This window comes from Aspergillus chevalieri, chromosome 2, assembly GCF_016861735.1.
Source record: "Aspergillus chevalieri M1 DNA, chromosome 2, nearly complete sequence".
In the NCBI taxonomy this organism is placed as follows: Eukaryota; Fungi; Ascomycota; class Eurotiomycetes; order Eurotiales; family Aspergillaceae; genus Aspergillus; species Aspergillus chevalieri.
Window position 1 is genome coordinate 230,959 of NC_057363.1, and position 21,768 is coordinate 252,726.

The 21,768-nt window shown below is 47.4% G+C and overlaps 4 protein-coding genes across 4 annotated transcripts; 3 read left to right on the plus strand and 1 right to left on the minus strand.

Annotated features, from left to right (window-relative positions):
• Nucleotides 1–387: 387 nt before the first annotated feature.
• On the plus strand, nt 388–6,383 carry ACHE_20097S (uncharacterized protein; the record flags this gene model as incomplete). Its single annotated transcript, XM_043284361.1, has 15 exons — nt 388–644; nt 703–728; nt 785–889; nt 941–967; nt 1,026–1,825; nt 1,913–2,435; nt 2,491–2,649; nt 2,708–2,883; nt 2,970–5,217; nt 5,272–5,297; nt 5,366–5,632; nt 5,684–5,793; nt 5,848–5,913; nt 5,967–6,009; nt 6,066–6,383. 15 exons carry the CDS (start codon nt 388–390, stop codon nt 6,381–6,383), a joined length of 5,151 nt encoding a protein of 1,716 aa, XP_043133161.1.
• Nucleotides 6,384–9,157: 2,774 nt separating this feature from the next.
• On the plus strand, nt 9,158–11,009 carry ACHE_20098S (uncharacterized protein; the record flags this gene model as incomplete). Its single annotated transcript, XM_043284362.1, has 5 exons — nt 9,158–9,245; nt 9,317–9,987; nt 10,048–10,358; nt 10,410–10,843; nt 10,897–11,009. The coding sequence occupies 5 exons, from the start codon at nt 9,158–9,160 to the stop codon at nt 11,007–11,009; spliced, it is 1,617 nt and encodes a 538-aa protein (XP_043133162.1).
• A 4,871-nt stretch (nt 11,010–15,880) lies between these two features.
• Nucleotides 15,881–16,300, plus strand: ACHE_20099S (uncharacterized protein; the record flags this gene model as incomplete). The annotated part of the gene is made up of 1 exon (XM_043284364.1): nt 15,881–16,300. The coding sequence occupies one exon, from the start codon at nt 15,881–15,883 to the stop codon at nt 16,298–16,300; it is 420 nt and encodes a 139-aa protein (XP_043133163.1).
• Nucleotides 16,301–16,576: 276 nt separating this feature from the next.
• ACHE_20100A (ankyrin repeat domain-containing protein) lies at nt 16,577–17,353 on the minus strand (the record flags this gene model as incomplete). The annotated part of the gene is made up of 1 exon (XM_043284365.1): nt 16,577–17,353. One exon carries the CDS (start codon nt 17,351–17,353, stop codon nt 16,577–16,579), a length of 777 nt encoding a protein of 258 aa, XP_043133164.1.
• Nucleotides 17,354–21,768: the final 4,415 nt, after the last annotated feature.

Sequence of the window (21,768 nt, forward strand, 5' to 3'; positions counted from 1 at the left end):
CCCGTTCAGACCCCTGCGCTTCAAGTTCGGAGGCTCCGAGCGGCATCTTCGGCGACAGAATTATGCACGGCCCTAAGCATTATCTTTTGATAATGTTATTGAATATGAGGGACCATAGGACCCACTAAGTCTGAATATGAATGAAGGGTCTTGCTGTCGCCTAAGGTGATGATTTTGCTATGCGCCGAGTTCCGGTTTGAAGGATCGAGACTAGATTAGTATAGATGAACTGTCTCAAATATGGAGGCATAAAATTAAAAAGTATCTTGAAAATAAAGAAAAAGAAAAAGGTTAGTGAGAAAGCAATTTAGATTCCAGCAATATAATAAAAGCGAAGTCAGCGTAGATGGGAAATTTGAAGAGCGAATCAACAATTCGTGACTCACAATGAGGATATCCAACTTCTTGGGGCTGTCGTTATGGATCGCGGAGGCCACTGCTGCTCATGGAAATCTTCGCCATGCTTATCTCCATGATAAGCACCACAGCTCTTCATCGACAACATCTGTGACTACACGACCAACATTGCCAGCACCAGCAAAACATGTCCTTACGCGACGAGCGCCCGAGAATGATGATTATACCTGTGGCCCAAACAAACCATGTAAAAACAAGGCATGCTGCGGCAAAAACAATGTCTGCGGGTAGGTCGCCCTCTCGATGGATAGGAGGCGAAACTTGATGATTGACGTTCAATTGCAGATTTGGTGACCTCTACTGCGGTGATGGTATGTCTAATTTTGACCTTTTCAAGAGATAAATGAAGACGCTGACAGAGAAACAGGATGCCAGTCGCATTGTGACGCCAAAGCCGAATGTGGTCGTGATGCAGCAATACCAGGGCAAACCTGTCCATTGAACATCTGTTGCAGTGAATTCGGATTCTGCGGTATGTCTGATTGTTATCCTTGCTACTGCATTGGTTACTGACAGGAGGTAGGTACAACCTCCGAATTTTGTGGCTCTGGTAAGGTTCCCAAAGGCAACCAACCATTTTCATCCAGGCAGATTCTGATGTTGCATAGGCTGTCAGTCCAACTGCAAAGACCCAAATCGTCCAACCGGAGGAAGCAGTAGCGATGTGCGAAACAAGATCATTGGATACTATGAATCATGGAGGGCTGTCGGCCAGAAGTGTGGCATGATGACACCCGAAGAAATCCCCGTTGAATACTTGGACCAAGTCAACATGGCATTTGTCTATATTGACCCCGATGACTACCATATCATTGCTATGGATGATGAGCCCTTCGCCACTGACCTGTATAAGCGTGTGGCCAATATCAAGACCCGCAACCCCAGTGCGGAGGTTTGGGTCAGTGTCGGTGGATGGACATTCAACGATCCCGGAACTTATCAGTCGGTGTTTAGCACAATCGCGTCTGACAAAGACAAAACGAACAAATTTGCCGGACATCTCATGGAGTTCATGGACAAATACGGCTTTGACGGTGTTGATCTCGACTGGGAATATCCCGGTGCAGATGATCGCGGCGGCAAGGACGAAGACGTAAAGAACTATGTATCCATGATGAAAATCTTGAAGAAGAATCTGAAGAGCGGAAACGATTACTCTAAGAAATGGGGTATTTCCATCACGGTGCCAACTTCTTACTGGTATTTGCGCTGGTTTGACATCGAAGGTTTGGAAAGTCAGATTGACACATTTAATCTTATGGCATATGATCTTCACGGTACCTGGGATAGTGATGACCCGATTGGTCCATATGTCTATGCGCACACCAACCTGACGGAGATTGAGATGGCGCTGGACCTTTTCTGGCGTAGCAACATCAATCCCAGCAAGATTGTCCTAGGTCTCGCAGTATGTTTTTTTTTTTTTTTTGCGCTATTCCTTTCTTTGTGCCAACAGTTTTTGTTATCGTGCTTGCTAATGACCTTTCTGGTATAGTTTTATGGCCGTACATACGAGCTGTCCACTCCGCTGTGTGCTACATCCGGATGTGAATGGAAGAATCCCGGCCCCAAGGGCAAGTGTACTGGCACGGCGGGTATCCTTTCTTATAGTGAGATCAAAGACATCATGTCCGACAGCAACATTAACCCGACATACGACGAAGATGCAGGTGTGTATTACATGACGTATGGAAAAGGTGGTGCGAACTGGGCCTCCTTTGACGACGCTGTCTCCTTCCAGGCCAAGATCGAGTTAGCCAACTCTTTTGGTCTCGGTGGAGTCTTGGTCTGGGCAATTGACCAAGATGATAAGTTCTATAATGCCTTGCGTGGTGTCACGGGTAAAGATGTCGAGCCAGCGATCGATCCCCAGGAGGGATATGGCGCGTTTACCCTTGATCAGTGCTATATCACCAATTGCGGTGAATCGTGCACCAAAGGCGATGTGCTCATGACCAAGCTCAATGAGGACGAAAGTGGCCGTGGTTGCTCTGGAAAAGACCACAACGCTAGATCCTGTACGCTTGTCCACCAGAATTTGATCGAAGTCACTATGACTAACAAACAGTTTAGTCTGTTGCCCGGCAGTAAATGCACCCGATTCATCCGACTGTTACTGGACAGGTGGGCCGGTCAATTGCCATGGTCAATGTGCTGCCGGCGAAGTTACAATGGTCTTGGACGACTGGGGCAACAGTAAAAAGCGATGCACTAACGGAGGAAAGAAAGCTTGTCAGTATTATCCATTCCCTCATAGCGAAAAAGATGAGCTGCAGCTGACTGTGTACAGGGTGCTGTCCCGCAACCAACGGACAAAAAGCGATCCAGGAGTGCGAACTGGCAACCCCCAATAAAGACTGTCCCAGCGATAAGCCCCAGGAAATGACGTCTGTCTATTGGTCAGCTGACGTAGGCCTTGGATATGAGCTCAGCTATGAGCAGAAGTTCTGCTGTCCTGAAAAACCCGTAAGTAGTTAGTTTGCTTTCCTTTGGGTTATGAGTATTAGCGACCAAATCAGATTATGCAAAGATCCCACTAACATTCGATTTAGGCATATGACTCCAACAAGTGTGGATGGCATGGAGAGAATCACTACTGCAATGACAGCGAATGCCCAGTTGGTCAGGTTGAGCTGTTTAGATGGCATGGATCTCATTCGGGCCCTCCTAAGTCTGCCAAGGGGTGCAACAAAGGACGCCAACAAGCTTTCTGTTGTCCTCCCCCACTTAGCGATGGGTCTGCATTTTTGCCAGTACCTCTAGAGAATCTCTTCCCGACGGGAGATTCTTTCTCTGATAGTGTCACAACCACATTTTCAGAAGCTTTTGACGAAAATTCAGACGAGACTTCGTTTGGTGTCTCTGGGACTGATCCAAACAAAAAAGCCTTTGCTTGGACCATCATAGTCGGTGAAGAAGAGGATGTACAGAGCTTTGTGAAGCGGGACGGTTCTCACCTCGAACTCTTCGAATGCCCGGACACCCACGAGGATGATTTTGATGTGCAGAAAGCCAAAGCTGTCTGTGTGGGCGGGTCAGAAGAAAACAACAATTGCGAGGATATCCTTAAAGGAGGCGTCGAGGGCACCGTTGTTCGCCTACCCGCACACTGTGGACCAGATGACTGGGTGCGTGCAGTAAGGTTTGAACGTTCAATGAACCAGACACTACCAGGCCATTTGCAGAAGCGGCATCCTTCAGCAAGAAACGTATACGACTTCCACTACGATTACAACTTCCAACAGTTGCGTCGTGATGGTGGTGAGGTCTATTTCCGTACCGATTTTTCCACTCACCCAGGATACTGGGATGAGGTTGTTGCCGCTTCCCATGATTCTTCTCTCACGAAACGATCAGCTGAGAACTGGCGTGAATTGGATCGCCGCTTTTGGGCCGAAAATGACAAAGAAAGCTGGCTGAAGCGCTTCAACGATCTTTTAACTCAGGGAGACACGGGTTTGAAGAAGCACTATGAATTCAATCAGTGTCTGTTTCATAGTGAGGCGAAATGTGCAAACGCTCAAGCGGACACATCGGCCTTTTTGTATGGAGAGCTCAACACCACCATGGACTTTGGCACCACTCTCATTGGTAAACTGCGCAACTTCCAGTTCACTGAAGCTTTCTCTTTCTTCAATCAAGAAGGATTCTCGATGAGAGCTGGCGCGGGTATCCGGGCCCAGGCTCGCTTATATTTTGACAGTGGGTGGCACTCTATCGGTGAATTCGATGCCTTCGGAATGGATCTAAACCTCAAGGGTATCTTTTCTATCAAACCGTACTTCGCGGTGGATGCACGGGTGGAAGCGGACGCGTACTTGTCGACTCAAGCCACTGTCGAGATGAAAATATCTCATGACCGGTTCCGATATTACCTCCCGGATAGTCTTGGAAGCAATCCTACTCAGATCACTGGATCGTATAATCTCGACACAACCACAGGTCCAATTTCAGGTTTTGGAAACATCGATGCTCGAGCTGGTGGTGGTATTGTCTTCGGATTCAAGCCCAAAATCGCGATGGACATTGACCTACAATTCCGCGGCTCGCAATATGTCAACACGTCCGTCGAACTCAGCACACCAGGTTCCATCCGGATTGATGCGGCTCTGGCTTCCGGGTGTAGCAACGGAATGCAATTCGATGTCACTGGCCAAATGGACGTGGACTTTGCTGTAAAGAACGGACTCCCTGGATGGTCGAGTAAGTCGTATACCTTCAAGGACAACCCAGCGAAGAAAATCTACTCGGGTTGTGTGCCATTTAGTGTGTTGGCGAAGCGGGAGCTCGAAGCCGGTAACGGCCCAGAGTTGACATCCCGGAGTACAACCGGCTCCGACTTGACACTCCCCAAACAATCGAACAACCTGTGCGCCTTTTCAACAAACGGTATTTATTGCGCTGATCCTGAAGAAAATGATGATCCCTCTCCCAATTGTGACCTCAATGATCTGTCCTACTTGAATGACAGCGACGATGACGGGGATGCAACTCTCACTCGTCGCGGACATCTGGAGAAACGCAGCAAAAAGGAACTGGATTACTGCTATGGGAAAACGGAGGCCGAGGGACTTGGATACCAGGGCTTCGGCACTGGCGCAGCCTCTTATAGTACCATTCATTTCAGCGACTATCCTTCGTCTACTGAGCTTGTGGAGGACTATGATTCCAACGCGCCTACATATGACAATGCAGATCCCCAAGACTGCAACAATTTCGAGCTGGTCAAGCTGGATAAAACTCCTCAGAAGCCTTATCCTTCTAAGGAAGAAAAGAAAAAGGGTGCGCGGGAGTATCACAGTATGTTTCTTCTCCCCAGAATTTTCCATTACTTCAGCTAACACATCAATATAGGCGAGCATGTTTTGGAAGCTCAAACAGTAAGAGAACGATTTTGAAATTTGTATATGTGTTGTAACTCTTGTCCGGCTAATCATGTTTCTCGCAGGTACAACGCTTCTTCAATGCTCTGGGCATGGCATGGTCTAACCTCAAAAAAGGGCCCCAAAATCCAAATGCCAAGCTGTATCAAACCCCCAAGAAAGGCGACACAGAGACAATCCCCTGGTGCGCTTATATGAAACTATGGTGGAACCTGAGAAGAAATGACAATGCCAACAACATGCTGGGAAGCGTATACCCTGGCTATGATGGTCATTATACAGACGAGTTTGTCTTGTACGAAAGCGCACTGAATAGTAAAGTCAAACAAGGGGTAAGTGCCCTATGATCCCTGTTCCTCTATCTTGTTGACCGATTTCCATAGTGGTTTTCTGGAAACCAGCTCACCGGAGCAAGCAAGATTGACAAACAGATCGACAAGGGGGAATGGAGTGAAGTTGCAAAGACTTTGAAATTGCACATTGTGGCCTGGAAGTAAGTGGTCTCCAACCAGTGCAGAAGATTCAGGCTGATGATCAATTTCTCTAGGTACTATTATGTTGATGAAATCAAGAACACACTTGTGAAGCAAGCAGACCGCGTCGAGGATGCACTGTAGGTGTACTCAGGAAGCAATCTCATGATGATCATACTAACCCCGTTTGTAGGCGCGAGTTAGAAGGAACGGGAGAACATAGCATTCATGCTAAGGTAAATGACTCGGATGATGAAATTTCTGATTGTTAACTAATTTGTTTGTAAATCAGGTTGGCGACAATGACGGAGATTATGATAAAGACTACATTCCTCAGAACCTAGCAGCTCATTGGAGATCCTGGGTCCAAGAGGAACATGAGCGCGTACAACTTGAAGTTAGGAGATTTCTTAACAAATATGCGAAGAAGGCATATGATCTCAATCGACCAGAGCCGGATGATAATGATGATGCCATGATCGATCCAGGACAGGCCATCCAGAAAAACGCAGACATCGTGAAAATTTTTGAGACTGCCTGGTCAGAAGTTCAGAAACTGGAAACCTGGACTATCCCCTGGGATGGTGACTCTATGGATACCAGCGATTGAGACATTTTTACTTTTCAATGTGCTGTGTGCACCAGGTGTCTTTGCTGGCATATTACAGAGCTGCCCGGAAATTGTAACAAAATAGTATACATTATACTAGATTTTTATATATATTTCTCTCACATTCGATTACCTCGTTGACGGCATTTCAATTAGAAGTACTGCTGGATTCCAGTCTTGCTAGAAACCAGTATTTCTTTTTTTTCCAGCAGTAGTACGTGTCGCACGGTAGCTAGTAGATCTAACGAGCTGATATTCCTATCTAAACTAGTGTAGCTATCGACGAGAATATCGAACCTGAAGAACAGAAGAAGAAAAGAAAAGAGGAAGGCCTATTGACACGAAGAAGACTTGTATGGGTTGTGCGGCGTCGCTAAGCAGCCAATTGTCTTGATTTCTTCTATGGGCCATATGGCACTGTTTGCTATATTGATGCCGTTTGTCAATAGTGGCGTCAATGAGGCGCCGAGCCGAGTTGAAATTCGCCCCAGATACTGGCTCCGTCGAGGGACAGGATCATACCCGAATTGAGGGATTGAAGGCTGAGGAGTCGATTTTGTAGTCCCCGTTGAGGAGGTCGAGAGTGTTACGACATACAGCGCAGGGTATGTCAGCCTGTCGACTAGGCAAGGGAAATAGCTAGAGGGTGAGGTATATTGGATCAACGGTGACAGCTGGATTGGCTACAAGACTGATCCTTAAGGAAGGAGAGCTAGATACAACATGTGCAGTCTTTTTAACCCCCTCCGGGTCCACAAGGCCCGGTGCCCTAACCCGGGGTATGCATCCGGTTATCACAACTCGTAATTCCCGTTCGGGAAAGTCTTTAGCCCTTCCGGCGGAGGGACCCGTTACAGAGAGTGACGCGAGAAGAGAGTAGATTGTTTGTTGCCTGTTGACCATCAGCTTGAGCCATCTCCTGTATGTGCACGGGCAGTATAGCTTACCATCCTGTAATCGTTCCTAGCAGGCTCTGAAGACGGAGAATGACAATACCCTTGAGAAAAGACCTCTTCCTTCATCATCCCCTTCGAAGGCGCTCCTTCCTGATTTCCAAGTTGAAGGTTGATATTCAAATTCAGGGCCGGAGGAACCATCTCCTCATCTCCAATCTTTCTCTTTATTCCCTTTCCATATCTATCTCCCGAGGTCCTACCTGCAGTAGTGTGACGGCTCACATATGATAGCTCACATGGCGGTTCAACACTACGGCAATGGATGATACATCACAAACACCATCCAGTCATGTCGCCAACAATCCTCTTAAAACCTCTTCATGACCTAGATAGATTTCCTCTTCTTCTTTCTTCTCCAGATTCGATATTCTCGTCGATGGCTACAATAGTTTAGATAGGAATTCAGTTCATTATTATCTACTATTCCGAGCCCGTGACAAGTAGACTTCCTTGTTTCCTCTCTCCCCTTCCACTCCCTTTGCAACTCCAACTCCAATTACTTTCACATGAAGCGGCACCTCAAGCTCCTTCCGTTTCAACGCCTTGAGTAACCGCATCGCAGCCGTGCTTTTGTGATCTGTCGGCTGAAGACCATAGTGTAGAAGCTGTGCCTTGAACCAGTCGGCAGGTTGATCTAGGATGGATGCTTTGGTGCGGAAGAAGGTGCGGAGTTCGGGGGTTGTTGCGCGAGGGTGTCGAGTCTGTGGAGCTTTTATCACATCAGGTATTACTGTTCTGTTTATATCAGTAAATCAAGACAAACATCAAAATGCCTGTAAGTACAACTCAAGTATATTTACGCTTTACCTATTTAGGAAATTCACCTATGGCCACTTTAAAGCAGGACGCCAGGACGGAAATACCACGAAAATATACCTTAAAGCCACGACGTTTTTGTGGCCTTTCCGGCGTCACCCTGAGTTACTCCGTACTCTTGGGTGACGCCTAATTACTAGAAGCGGTATAGCGTGCCTATTTAGGTTTAGCGCCCCATTGTCGCTTGGCATCATGGTGCGTGCTCTATAAAGTCGCCCTCCATCGCTGCTTCAACTCACCAAATTTGTGCTGTAGCCCGGCTATCTATAACTAAAATTAGCGTACAAAAGAAGTCGCTGAAGAAGAAATGTGTACAGAGCGGCGGCCATTAACACACCAATTCATCAAGTCTGGAGACCTCTAGACTCACCTTGATCTCCCCCCCACCCTTCTTCCCTTTGCTTCCTCTTGTCTGTTTCCCCTTTCCCTTCCGCATTTCTCTCATCAAACCCAAGAATCTCAATTAGCTGTTTGACAGCCGTGAAAACCCAAGCAGCTCCCTGCGCAAGGGGCTACCTGTATTTAGATGACAGATGGTAGCTGACAGGCAGTTCTGATCTGCCCGTCATATGTCCCGCTCCGGGACCAGGGATTCCCCGCTTCCGAGGATTCCAAGGATGCGCGGAAAGACCCGACCCTCGACGTAAAATAGACACACACACACACACATACACACGCTACTACTACTACGAAGCGTGATGTGGCCATCTGCGACAGTAAGATAGAATTTAATATGCACTCATTGGGTAGTGTATATACAGTCAAGCGATAGTACGCTCCATCGCCAATTGAAAGTGATACCTATCCTCCGTTCCCTACACCTCCAAGCCTTCGTACAGTCAGCGACGTTGACTCGCGGATGACCCATGCCTGAACTGCCCCACTTCAGACCTACTAAGGTGTGCCTACCGCAGTGGGCCAATCTGCGATAGCCCTACGCCTGCAACTTCCCTCAGCGAGTTGTTGCCATTCTCGGACTGTGTACTATCGAAGTCTACCAGCATGGCTTTTTTCAGAAACATTTTTGGAGTGGCCACGCATCCTCCCGCTAGAGGTGTCCCGTCATCACGTTCTCACCCGCGGGTCATGGGTCTGCTACCTCCTGCAGTTCTCTGCCTGTCGCCTCTATGCACTGCTTGCTGACATTTGACTTTCATGTAGAGGATCCATTTCGGTGTCCACGGACTGAAACAGTCCGGGAACTGGCTCGCATACTCGATGATGAACAAGTAGTCCTCGTCAGGGGCACACCCACGTCGGGTAAGACGACACTCGCGAAGCTCCTTGACGAATACTATGAACGGCACGATGTTCCATCGGTCTTGATCCGATCTTGGCCGAAGGATGGATACAATCTTTATACCGACATCCTCATCCAGCGTGCGAGACGCAAGGGCCATACTTTCGTCACAGAGAACAATATCGACAATTGCAACATCGTCTTCATTATTGATGAAGCACAAATGTCGTACCACGACCAAACTCTCTGGCTTGAGTTTATCAAGCCTCAAATCAGTCGACTTCATGGACCTAGGATATGCCTCTTTTGCTCGTACGGTAGCCCCACCGGGGGGGCAACCAACTTCGATGCTGGCAGCCCTGTCGGGTTCATCGGTATTCAAAAGCGCGTATCTCTGACGGTGTCCAACATCCGGTATGCTCCATCAATTTGTCTATTCTACAATAGAGCCGAATTTGATGACGTCATCCATCGCCTGTGTGCCGATATTCGACGCCCTCTTCCTCTTGACGATGAGGCCCGCGACTACATCTTCGATCTTACGAACGGTCACCCGGGGGCGGTAGAGGCCGTTATTGACATTTTAAAGCGAGTTAGTCGTATCATGCATTTCTGCGTTTGCTTTCAATGTGCTGATGGAATGTCCTTCTAGGTGTATCATTCACAAATAAAACACGAAGGGATTACCGTGGGAGTCGATCATATTGCGTCGCTTCTCGATGATGAGGAATCATCATTCGACTTATTGGCACTGACCGGGTTCATGCGATGTTTTCCGCCCCGCAATGTAGACACCGCCACGGCCAATGTTCTTCGGGCTGTTCTGGCCAATCAAAATGTCCCATTGGATCGAGATGACAAAGGGACAGAAATTTGCTATAAAAACGGGTGGCTGCATGCAGAGCCTCTTGACATTGATGCGCAGACCATAGTGTGCATATTCCCAACGAAGCTGCATCTGAAGTAAGTATTTGCACCTCAGGAGGTATATATAGCTTTTCCTGATCTGAACAGGTTTGTTGAGTACTACCTAACGGGATCCTCTGCGCCCTTCCCATACCAAAAATTCCCAAGTATTGAATCTCTCGCAGAAACTGTCTTGAGGGGATTTTCCCTTCGGAATCTCGCTTCAGCGGCACGCTTGGGTACAGGTGTCGCTGTCCGGCCCGTGGAAGCATCCTATCAAGATGAATTTTACCGCTCACTACAGCAGGTCCTGGGATTTTCGGCGAAGGTGACTAGTGAATGGACCGGGGACAAAGACAATCGTATAGATTTCAGGATCGATGACCCGAGATGGGGAATCAAACTATTGCGCGACGGCAACCGCCTCGGTGAACACTGTGACAGGTTCGTGGGAAACGGGAGATATACGCCGTGGATCCAAAGTGGATTACTCCAGGATTGGCTCGTGATTGATTGTCGGACTTCCTTTCCACGCGAATACAGTAGGTTTACCCTCTTTTTCGGCTTACGGTACACATGGCTAAATTCAGTGTAGGAGTACCGGGGACGAAACTGTGGAGGGCGGTTTTTGCTAGTGATTATACTTCTGTTCGAATCTTGGACGCGAGCAACCAGATTGTTGTTGACGAATTCTCTCTTATGTCTTAGCTTTTACCCCGTAGCGAGCGCTCTCGGTTGTACCTGTTCCTAATGTCTATGCATGGTATTAGTTCAGGAGAAACAAGGGAATAGAAATAGTATGTCTTGCTAAGCTATTTTCTCCATCCTGCCAAGATCCATGAACAGCTTGGCGCGATTTGAGTTTGGAACAGGTTATCCGACACAAAGGCAAGAAACCAGGAATCAAGCCCTATCCATTTGCATAGACACGTTATTTTTCTCAAGGTGCCCTTACTTTGCACGTTACAATATTCCGACAGGGTCGTGTCTGGGATATGTATGTAGATTTAGCTCTAGTATCCCTATCCCTTCCAATAATGTTCTCTCAAGGGCGATTTCCGTGGATCTCCCCGTGCTGCAACGATTGCCTAAGCGCGTCTTTATTTAATAAACATTCCTTCCATGCTGACCTGGTCCCTGGATCGTGGCTCAGTCTCGCACGTTCGCACTATGTGGAGATTCCCTGCTGCTTCTGCTATTATCCGATGATCGACTCATCATTTGCTTCCCCTATCCGTAGCCTATCCAGATAGCAGCTGAAATAAATAATCGACTATTTCCGATAGTCTCCAATAAGCATATGGACGCGATAATGCCTTAAATAACGATCGTGCCGTGCTGAATTGGGCCCCGGCGAACTTCCACTCATCCAGGCCGCCACCGTCGATAATTTCGCAGCCACAGTACTCGTAGTCCAGACAAGCGTGAATACAATTGAGGCAACCTGACTGTGAGCCCCAATTCTTGCCCTCCAAAAAACTTCTGCAGCCCCATGACCATGGTCATGTGACATGCTTGAAAAGATGAATAGCATCAGGACTGTCTTTAGAATACACAAGGCAAAAAGAATGAAGGAAAAGGTGATGGTCAAGCGAAACAATGGCGTAATTATGGCAAATAGTTTTTTGAAAGTACTGTTTGGTTTTGCATGGCTCTGCTCACCTGCATCCAACTGGAGTATATTTTCATTCACATAAAAAGGAAAATATAGTCTCACTCCCTCGCATAGCGAGGGAGCTCTAGCAAAACAAAAACATACAACAGCCAGGATTCGCTGGTGGTCAGCCACCCAACTAGTAACCGGCCGGCGTGTGGCTTAAGTACGGTCGATAGTAGGGTGACGGCACCTAAAAGGTGCGAGGTGGTGTGAAATCTTGGCGCTCGCGCGACTAGCGTGGGTGCTCTATAGAGGGGTGCGATATTCTACGGCCACTCACATCCTGGTGCGAAATGTCACAGGCTGCGCCTGTAGAATAAATGATATGCTATTTGGAGAGATGATCGGAGGGGTTACCAGGCTACCTACCCCGCACGGCGTACATTTGTATATAAAGCTGTCCGATAGGACATCCGTTCTCCTGTTCTTCAACGAAATCTTTTGTGTGATAGCTAGTCATTAGCACTACGGGCTCAGCCCATAACATTTTGATAGTGGAGCCACAAGCATGTCAACTGGTAATAAGGATATCTTTGAGAAATTGGACCGGAAGAGCTGAGGAACTCTGACTGTTGCTGATGGAATTCAAATACCCATTGAAGGAAGAGGAATAGTCAAATTCAGCTTGCCAAATGGGTCAACAGTCTGATTGAGTAATGCCATATATGTACCAGGTTTGGCAGAGAACCTGTTGTCACTGGAAGCGCTCCATGTTGCTGGATTTGAGTCAAGGGGCTCTGTTATGGGCTGAGGAGAGCAGGTCCACAAGATTCTGAGCAGTCCATCTGTGATTGTGGCTGGTAATCGCGTTAGCTCAACGTTAGGTTGAAAGGTCAAACAGGGCTGATAGTACTGACACAAAGCTGCAGAGTCTTCTCCCACAGAGAATAATTGCCCCAAAAGACAACTTGTTGGCTGTCACAAACCATCTTTTACCTATTGATATCTGTTTCTTTAAACCTTGAAGTCGCCTTTTGCGGGTCTTGTCATCCACTGTATCCCAGTCCTCTACATACAGCTGTTGTAGAATTGAGTCACGCCCAGCAACTCTTTCAAAGCTCGCCCTGCGCTCAAAGCTACCTTGAAAGGCCTTATAGCATACATACAAGAGTAAATACGCTACACTCAGATGGACTGAACCGATTTGTTCAGTCCCAGAGAGAGTAGAGACGCACTTGACAGCTTTCACAACGCGTTGAAGATGAGAATCCTCTGTCTGTGGAAGACATAAGGTCGATTTCCAGAATCCATATTTTACCCAGGCCGGGTACTCTTCAATCAATAATGAAGTCGCGTCTTCACGGAAGACATCACATGCTTTGAACGTCACACTTCCCTGTACTAATACCTGGTAGGTTAAGCTCCTGTCCTTCGCCATCGAGGAATTTTGTGCCGATCCCAATAGAGGTAGAGGTGATACAGCCAAGTGCAAAACCAGCTTCACCGTTTCACACTCTTCTCTTAATTCTGGGCCCCACCGCCAAGACGCTAGCTTGAGAAATGGGTACATGCAAATGGACCTGTATACATTACGTCTTGAGCACTTTGCTTCACATGACCATGGATTGTCGCAGCATTCTCCGCCAGAAGCTGCTGACAACAAAACATCTTTCAACTTCCACCCCTAATTCCATGTTTGCCTACCGGTCTCTTGGCCTACAACACTGGAATGGAGAAGCTTTCCAGAGCTAATCTTGGTACAAAACAAGTCAAAAGCTTGTTGTACTCGGCAATATACAGTACATCTATTTTTATTGCTCTTCAACCTCAACGTTCGCATGTCGAAAATGACCTTCTGCACTTTCTCCTCTACCCCCCACGACATCCAAGCTCCATTCAAGGAAATCTTTGAAATCTTGACCTGCGTGTTTTTGCCAATTTCGTCTCACAAATGCTTTGAGCTCTGCAAAGAATTCTTCGATTGGGTTTAGATCAGAGGAGGTACGGTGGTAAGTACAACAACTTGACACCGGCATTTGAGCATAACTCTCTTATTCGATCAGTATGGTGGAAAGACGCGTTGTCCATAATAAGGACAGACTTTGGCTCTGGCCATCTACCACAATGATGGAGAAGCTGTTCAATAAAGTCCTCGAACATGCTAGCATCTGTCAATCCTTGGAAGACTCGCGACATCAAAATGCCATCCTGCGATACGCGGGGAGAATTTGGTACCGCTGACCCCGCTGGAAACGGGAAACCTGAATGGGTGCCACCCCGCGGGGAGACCAGCCTGTCCTCCTGAAGCCAGCCCGTTTATCACAACCTGATTCATCTATGTAGACTAGGTGATACGAGCGGAAAACTGACAGCTGATATAGATAGTAATCTCTCAGGTCCACGTTTCTTTCTTGTGCTATCCATCGAGCCACTTTCTTCGTCCACCCATACGATTGAAGGGCCCGGCTGATAGTGTACGTGGATACGAGCACGTCGAATTCATCGTACAAAAACTCTGCCATCTCAATTTAGGTATAAATCCGGTTTCTCTAGCAAGTATTCGCATAGCGCTTCCAGCATGACGGGTGTGATCACGCGGGGACGGCCGCCATGGATCAGGGGTGCTCGGACGTCGCCAAACATTTGGAAGTTGGCACGGACGGTTTGCAGCTGATGATATCGCGGATCATCACAAGCTGGGAGGGTGCAAGTCAGGGCGCCATAATAATCTTTGTCGTGCTCTCAACCAAGTAAGTTGATGAGGCGGCCAGAGAGATATGGCAGCGGGGATGGGCTGGATCGGCTCGGGCCGACAACCAGTATCCACTAGACAGATTCCGTCTGTGTTCTCTTGAGCACGATAGGATTAAGTCATGGTATTTTACCTTGAATATATGACAGTCCTGACTTCTTGTGAACTACTGTAATTGCATCTTAAGTCTTAGCATTTCACCAGGTGAACGCATAGTCACATTGACGCCTGAAATGCACTCTCGATCACAGCCTCGCCCCCGGCGCCTAACTTAACCCTCTTTATCTCGCCAAAAGAGCCCAACCTTTAATTCCAAACCTGGATTCTTACAATTGAGTCGCTATCGTACCTCCCTACATGGATAATAGGCATTTATGCCGTGTCTTTTGAAATGGATGGACTATCCTTGGCGGCGAGCATTATCGCGGTTATTCAACTGACGGGAAGCCTCGTGAAGCTTTGTGGGGGCTACATTCAAGAGGTGAAAGATGCACAAGACGAAATTGGTGGATCAGACGTACGTTTATCCAGCACGATATTATGACTCTGTTTCGACTGCATAGTTCTCTGATGGTCGCCATGGCCCAGAATCTGTACGACAGTTAAAGGCCCCCGATGCCGATCCATTGTCGCTTGAGACGCGACCCCTCCAATAAACAGATATCAAATATCAACGTATGTTGAATTATCGAGGTACTAAACTTGCTCACTCAGCATTTATTCGGGGCTAGACTAGCAAAGTTGCCAGGATCAAAAATTGGAGATCGGCATAGATCGTGGCTCAGCAGCCACTCAGTTGGCCTTTTGTCAGCCTCGCAGCATTTGAATCCAGCCTTTTCTTACATATGCAGACCCTGAAATCTCTGGGTAAGCGCCGTAGACATTTGGCCCCTAAAAAACAGCCCAAGGCACTTTTTTAGGCTGTCTAGAGGTTCTATTAGGACGGTCAACCTTTGCCAAAGAAGTAGTATGTAAACCATTGCGCGAAACAGACAATGATATGGTTCTTGACTCTAAATCAATTCAATCCATATATCCATTTACAGAATCCTTTAACCATCGAGGCTCTGCCGCACTTTCCATAGTTACATATCTACTGCACGAAAGAGGGGAGGGAGAAAAATGAAGTCCTTTTCATTCCTATTGACCATTGTGGTCAGCCTACTCTTTGGCATACAGTCGCTCGCGGCACCCATTGTCGAGCGAAGCCAATGCCCGAGCCCACAAGAAATGGCCAGATGGCTCGAGGAAAACACCTGCATCGGCGATAACACTATTTTCTACACCACGCCCGCCAATGAACGCGATGCCGAACAGTTCTCCAACCAGGTTGGCGGAACATACTACGGTGTGCTCATCGACCAGCGCATGAAGAAGGTTAACGGCGCAACGGAAGATGGAATTTTTTGGAAATGGGTGGACGCGTGTGGTGGTACCCCTGAGGAGGAGAATAAAGTGGCACATCACGTTAGCCAGGCGCTTGCAATGAAGGCGACGGGGCCGACGTATCTCATGCTGCCCAAGGGGGCAACACCAAAGCCGAGTTCATTCTGGTTAGTGGACGAGTGGCCTATGTTGAAAAAGAGGGGGATCAAAGTCACGCAGGTGCAGCCACAAACATTCGATCAGACCCCTTATAATGGTCCTTGAAGGCTGGTGCAGAGAAAGATGGAAGACTCTGGACTCTGTGTCTGATGACAGACGTGCGATATTTGAACAGATCAGTTTTTTTTTCTTTGGGTGTGTAAAAGCTTTGCACATAACTTAGAGACGCGAATATATTCAATATCATTGTTGAATCATCAGGATAACCAACCCATGCTATGCTTGTAGTCTAAGAATTTGGATATGCTGGCCACTGAGCCACTCAAATGGATGTATTGCTTGATAGATAGATGAAGAGAAAGTTAACGTACATACATGATATCAACATAGACTAGCTTTCAACAATTCAATAATTTTCGAGTGCTGCATTTTCTCGGCAACTTGCACTGTTGTTAATCCCTGATCATCCTTTACATCTACCCTTGCTCCATACTCTAAAAGAAGCTGAACCATTCTGATGTCGCCATTAGAAACCGCTATATGTAATACCGGTACTTTGCTCTGGTTGTCCATTGATTGATCATTTTCTGGTGTTACCCCATGGGCCAACAGATACCGAGCCAACTCCAGGTATCCATGACTAACAGCCCCCAAAAGAATATTCTGATGCTGAAGATTGACCCCATGGTCCATCATGGCTGCCACAGCATCCAGCCCACCATGGTAGCGAAGCACAGCAGCAGGAAATAGTGGCGCATATCGACCGTGGTGCAGAAATGGGTCTGCACCATGGGAGAGCAGATAGGAAAGAAACTCATATGATTTTCGACTTTGGACTGCGAGGACCATGGGAGTTCCACTTTCGTCATCAAAGCTGCCGGTATAGGCCTGGGGGTCTTTGGCGAGGATTGCTTCGGCAATGGGGATTGAGCCGGTATAACAGGACCAGCGGATCATGTCTTCTGAGAGGGGGAGATCAGGGAATTGTCGGTGTAGTAGTTCTGTGACTACAGACAGGTTGGCATTGGGGTAGATTGCTTTCACGATTGTCTGCTGGAGTGTTTCTGGGGGAGGGCTGTATTCTGCTAGAATACTGGAAATTGTAGAGAGATTGCCGGTAGAGGCGGCTTGGAACAACTGCTCGTCTTTTGCTTTCATGATAGCAGAAGTGTATGAAGAAGCATAAGAAAAGATAGTAACCAAAGGGTTGATTGTACTCCGTAGGGTAAAGGATATGAGAAGCGTAAGTGACGGTAAAAAAAATACTGCCCAGTGGCTGTGTCAGGTTAATTTGACAAGGCAGATTTCCAGTCAGTACAAGCACTGGCTGCACTGATGGTTATTTTGTAGCCTCATGCAAAATCACGCCCATCTGCAACATATATTTGTCGGCGAGTCAGGCTTGCAGGAAGAGCTTCCTTCGGTCATAGTCATGCTTGCCCGCATACTCGCCTGGACTCCTGGATGAGGTTCAATGGTCGGACCAACTCGGAAGAATGTCGGGCCGATTAAGCGAGAACTCCATATTGGCCACGGTGTTCGCACATTAGGTAGTTTAAGACATGAGCTCATCCAAAAGCTCGCGTGGGCTGCGTACACGTAGTTTAAGCACTCATCTATTCGTTTATGCGTACCTAAGTTCATAATCTTCAGTTCTACCTACTCGGGTAAATTTAGACCTATTGGCCTCGTGCAGTTCGAGAATTCACTGAGACAGTTAAGAAAATCTATTATAAATCATACAAAAATATGCAACTGCATAGTATAGTCAACCATATTATTTAATCACCATGAAGTTATTCTATACTCCTATGTATGAACAATTTTAACGAGGATTCAGTAGGAAATTGTACTTTCTGGACTTATTGGTGGAGATTCTCTCCAAGGCTTTATGCTCGCATATTGTGTACCAGAGCCCACTTATCCGCACTCGATTTCTGGACTAGCGTCTTCGTGGTGGGGCCCAGGATTGATGAAAGAATGCAAATTGGTGAAGCTGGTTTTGCACTTCTCTGTAACTCTTGCATGGAGCTGTTAGATTGAAGAGTTTTACCAGACGATGACGAAATTTCAATCGGAGAGACTCGTGGTGGGGAAGAATCAGTACTCTGTGTCAAACCCTTTGCCAAGAGAAAGGCGGCGCCAAGCCCCAGCAGTATCTGCTCATTCTGCTGACTGTAATCTTGTTGGATGCTAAGGGTCTGAGTTGGGTTCATATTGAGATTTTTTTTTTCAAAAAAAAAAAAAAAAAAGAAAGGAAGGAAGGAAGAAAGTGTAGCATACATATTCCTAATGCAAGAATGGACTCTAAGTAGGAACTGTGATACCACGGTTTGGATAAGGAGACAAAACCGTGGCCATTGGATAAATAACGTAGTCGGTAAGCGAGTCGGCCACGTAAGCGAGTCGGCCACCTCCGAGCTATGTTGAGAAACAGACCTACTTTAAACTCCCCAAAAATGCATTTATATATAAAAACTAATTACTGCTGCGACTAGGACAATGAGTTCTTTTATGTCCCAAAACATTGCAATCAGAACACCGTGGTGGCGCCCGTACATGTGGTTGAGATGTAGATGGTGCGGTCTCCATCTGTATAGTATCTTCAGCTTCCTGGGCCTCGTTCCTCCGCTGCATAAGGTCTATGCCTTCTTGGATAGACAGGCCACCTGTATGAGCTATCTGTCGCTTGGATCGCTTCTTTTGTTGCCGCTTTTTCTCATGTGCAGCTTGTAAATCCTGGACTTCTTTGGTGAGAAGGATTGCGATATTCATGTGGATTTCACATCCTTTGACAAGCCGGTTTATTGCATCATTTACTGGGCTCGGAGGACTCTGCGTACGCTGCCCTAGAAGCTTCTTGATTGTAGATGCCTGCTTCTCTAGTTGCTTGAGATTGTGGGGTGTTTTAGGTGCTGAGTCGGTAGATCGGCTGCCTGGTGGTGTAGGAGTCTTAAGCTGTATTATTATTATTATTATTATTATTCATACACACATCTGTCAGCCCTATAGGCCGAGTGGCGGCAGGTCCTGCGGGGCGGCCGGGTAAGCCGCCGTAGTGGTAATCGCTATGTACATCATCGCCTTTCTACATACATCCTGATATGTTATTCCGCATGTTGTATGTCCCGTGCTACTGTTTTTGTGCTGCTGTTCCCATGGCCACGAAGGTCCATGGACCTGTTGGATACTATCTCGTTTCCTTCCCTACTTCTGCAAGCGTTTAACCTCGGCTGCACTATGCTGCCAGTTGCTTCGTGTCCGTTGTTGTGACTCGGTATGTGGTTGGTAGCGTCTGAAACTGGCCTAGGAGGCCTGTGTCAAGCATAAAGCGCACTGCCTTCGGTACCAGGTCCGGCCGTGTTAGGTAGGCCCGGTAATCCAACTCCCGCCTTGACCCCTGTGTAAGATGGCGCATCCGGGGGCCTGCCTGGTTTGTACAGTGGAGGAGAACATGGCGTATATCTTGACGACCGCGTCCACAAGAGCATTCAGTCGATTCCATAACATTAAAGGTACCAAGATAACTAGCCAGCGCAATCTTCCCAGTTTGCATTTGAATGAGGACTGATGTGGCGGCTCTTCGTAGGCCTTGATATAGTTGCATTGGTACTTTTGAGGGTTCTTTCCATAAGCGACGGAGGGAGTTCCCATGGGTGGAGGCGGCCCATTCAGACTTCCATGCGCTTGCTGCTTCTATGCGGAGGGCTCTTCGAGTGCTAGCCATGAGAGTGAGCTCCTCCACACCGTTGGGGTTGGGTGCTGGCGGATTAGCAGCTTCTTTTGCAAGAGCATCAGCACACTCATTGCTGTAGATGCCTTCATGACCTGGGAGCCAATACAGCTGTATATCCCAACTGCGTTCCTGTAGTTGAGATGCAGTGCGTGTAATCTTGCTCAGGATATATTGGCCAGAAGACCTTCCTGGAGCTGAACATGCTTGAATTGCTGCCTGATTGTCTGTAAAGATGATCGCTGTATAGGCCCGATGGGAACGTTGTGATGTCGGTCCAAATGTGTTGCATATTTGGGTGAGAGCCATCTCTATGCCTCGCAATTCTGCTGCATATACAGTATGAGTAGCTGGGGAGCCAATGTGAACTGCCTGGCGCCCTAGAGGTGAAACCACTGCTGCTCCAACCCCTTGTTCTGTCAAGCTGCCATCTGTGTATGCAATGATGTCAGCGCCATTATGTAAGGCGGTTTGGTGAGCTGCTAAGGCATCTTCCCAAGTTTCTGCTATGTGGGATTCCAGAAAGACTGAAAGGTCTGGGTGGGCGCTTATATGGGTGATCAGCTTCACCTGCTGCCTACCTCTTTGGCCCAGATCTTCTGGAGTTTACGTTTAACTGATACATGAAATATCATCGACATACGTATGCTACCCCACTATTTCTAGAGCGTACAGGATACTGACTCAGTAACCTGATGCGGTGGCTCCCATTCATGTTCATATCCTAAGAGCTCATGAACACACTAACAATGATGTTAGTTGACTGGCAAATTTAGATTGCCCGCCAGTTGCCTTGGGTGTTTGCCCAAGGGTACTATATTGGTATATCCAGCGTTAGAAGCGGCCCATGCCGGTAGTGCATTGTCTTCAGTGCTCGAGCATCGCCTGCTTCTAAGTGACATGATCTTATATAAAAAAGCAAATGTTGTATTAAGGACTAGCCTTCGCCACATGAGAAGCTTCAAGATCTACCTACAAACTATAAATAACATTGCTTTGTACTATCAATGAGAGTTCAATCGTTGGGACCGACGGCAGGTCTCATTGTATTTGGTATTCGAGGCTGCGAGTAAACGTGGGTCAATCTTCCCTATTTCAATATCAACAGAGGAAGCGGGAGTCTCAGTGGCCGATTGGCTCGATCTTAATGACCTGCTGGAGCTGCTGAAAGATGGTGTTTCATCCTGAGACGGCTGTCGTCTCCTGGGAATACATCCCAGCTTGATATGGAGGTCATAGTGGTGAATATTGGCAGCATGTGCTAAAAATTCAGCGATATCAATGAAAGTAGGGAGTTCGCTGCGAGTTTCCCAGGTGCAGCGTACTCCGTCATGTGCGTTCATAAGGTGACTGATCAGATGACGACGGAGAGAATCCTCCCTTTTCAATGGAAACTTGTGTGGATGGGGATTAGAAGGTGAGCAGTGGGATATACCGCAACAGATGATGCATACATCCATGGGACACTCCAGGGATTTCTCTTCTGGCAGGAAGGCTTCTTTTTCCTCAGATTTCTCGCTCTGCTCATCGTCCCCATCCAAGGTGGCTCGTTTGCCTTGACAATTTGGTTCACAGAGGTGTGAGAGTGCGACCAGGTCCTCTGTAACTTGGATACATTTTGCAAGTAGTCTATCCTCGTCAAAACACTCTCCCTCCGGACCGTAGAATGACTCCACTAGACGAGCTCTTTCAGGAAAAACATAATCCGGGATGGGAGGCTGCCAATGTTAATTGCCTTCCTCAGTAGTGTCAGCATCACAATTTTCTGCACCAGATTTACCCAAGAGCTGCTGAATTTGTCTGTCGATCTCCAGTACAGGTGCTGTATGGAAATAATCTT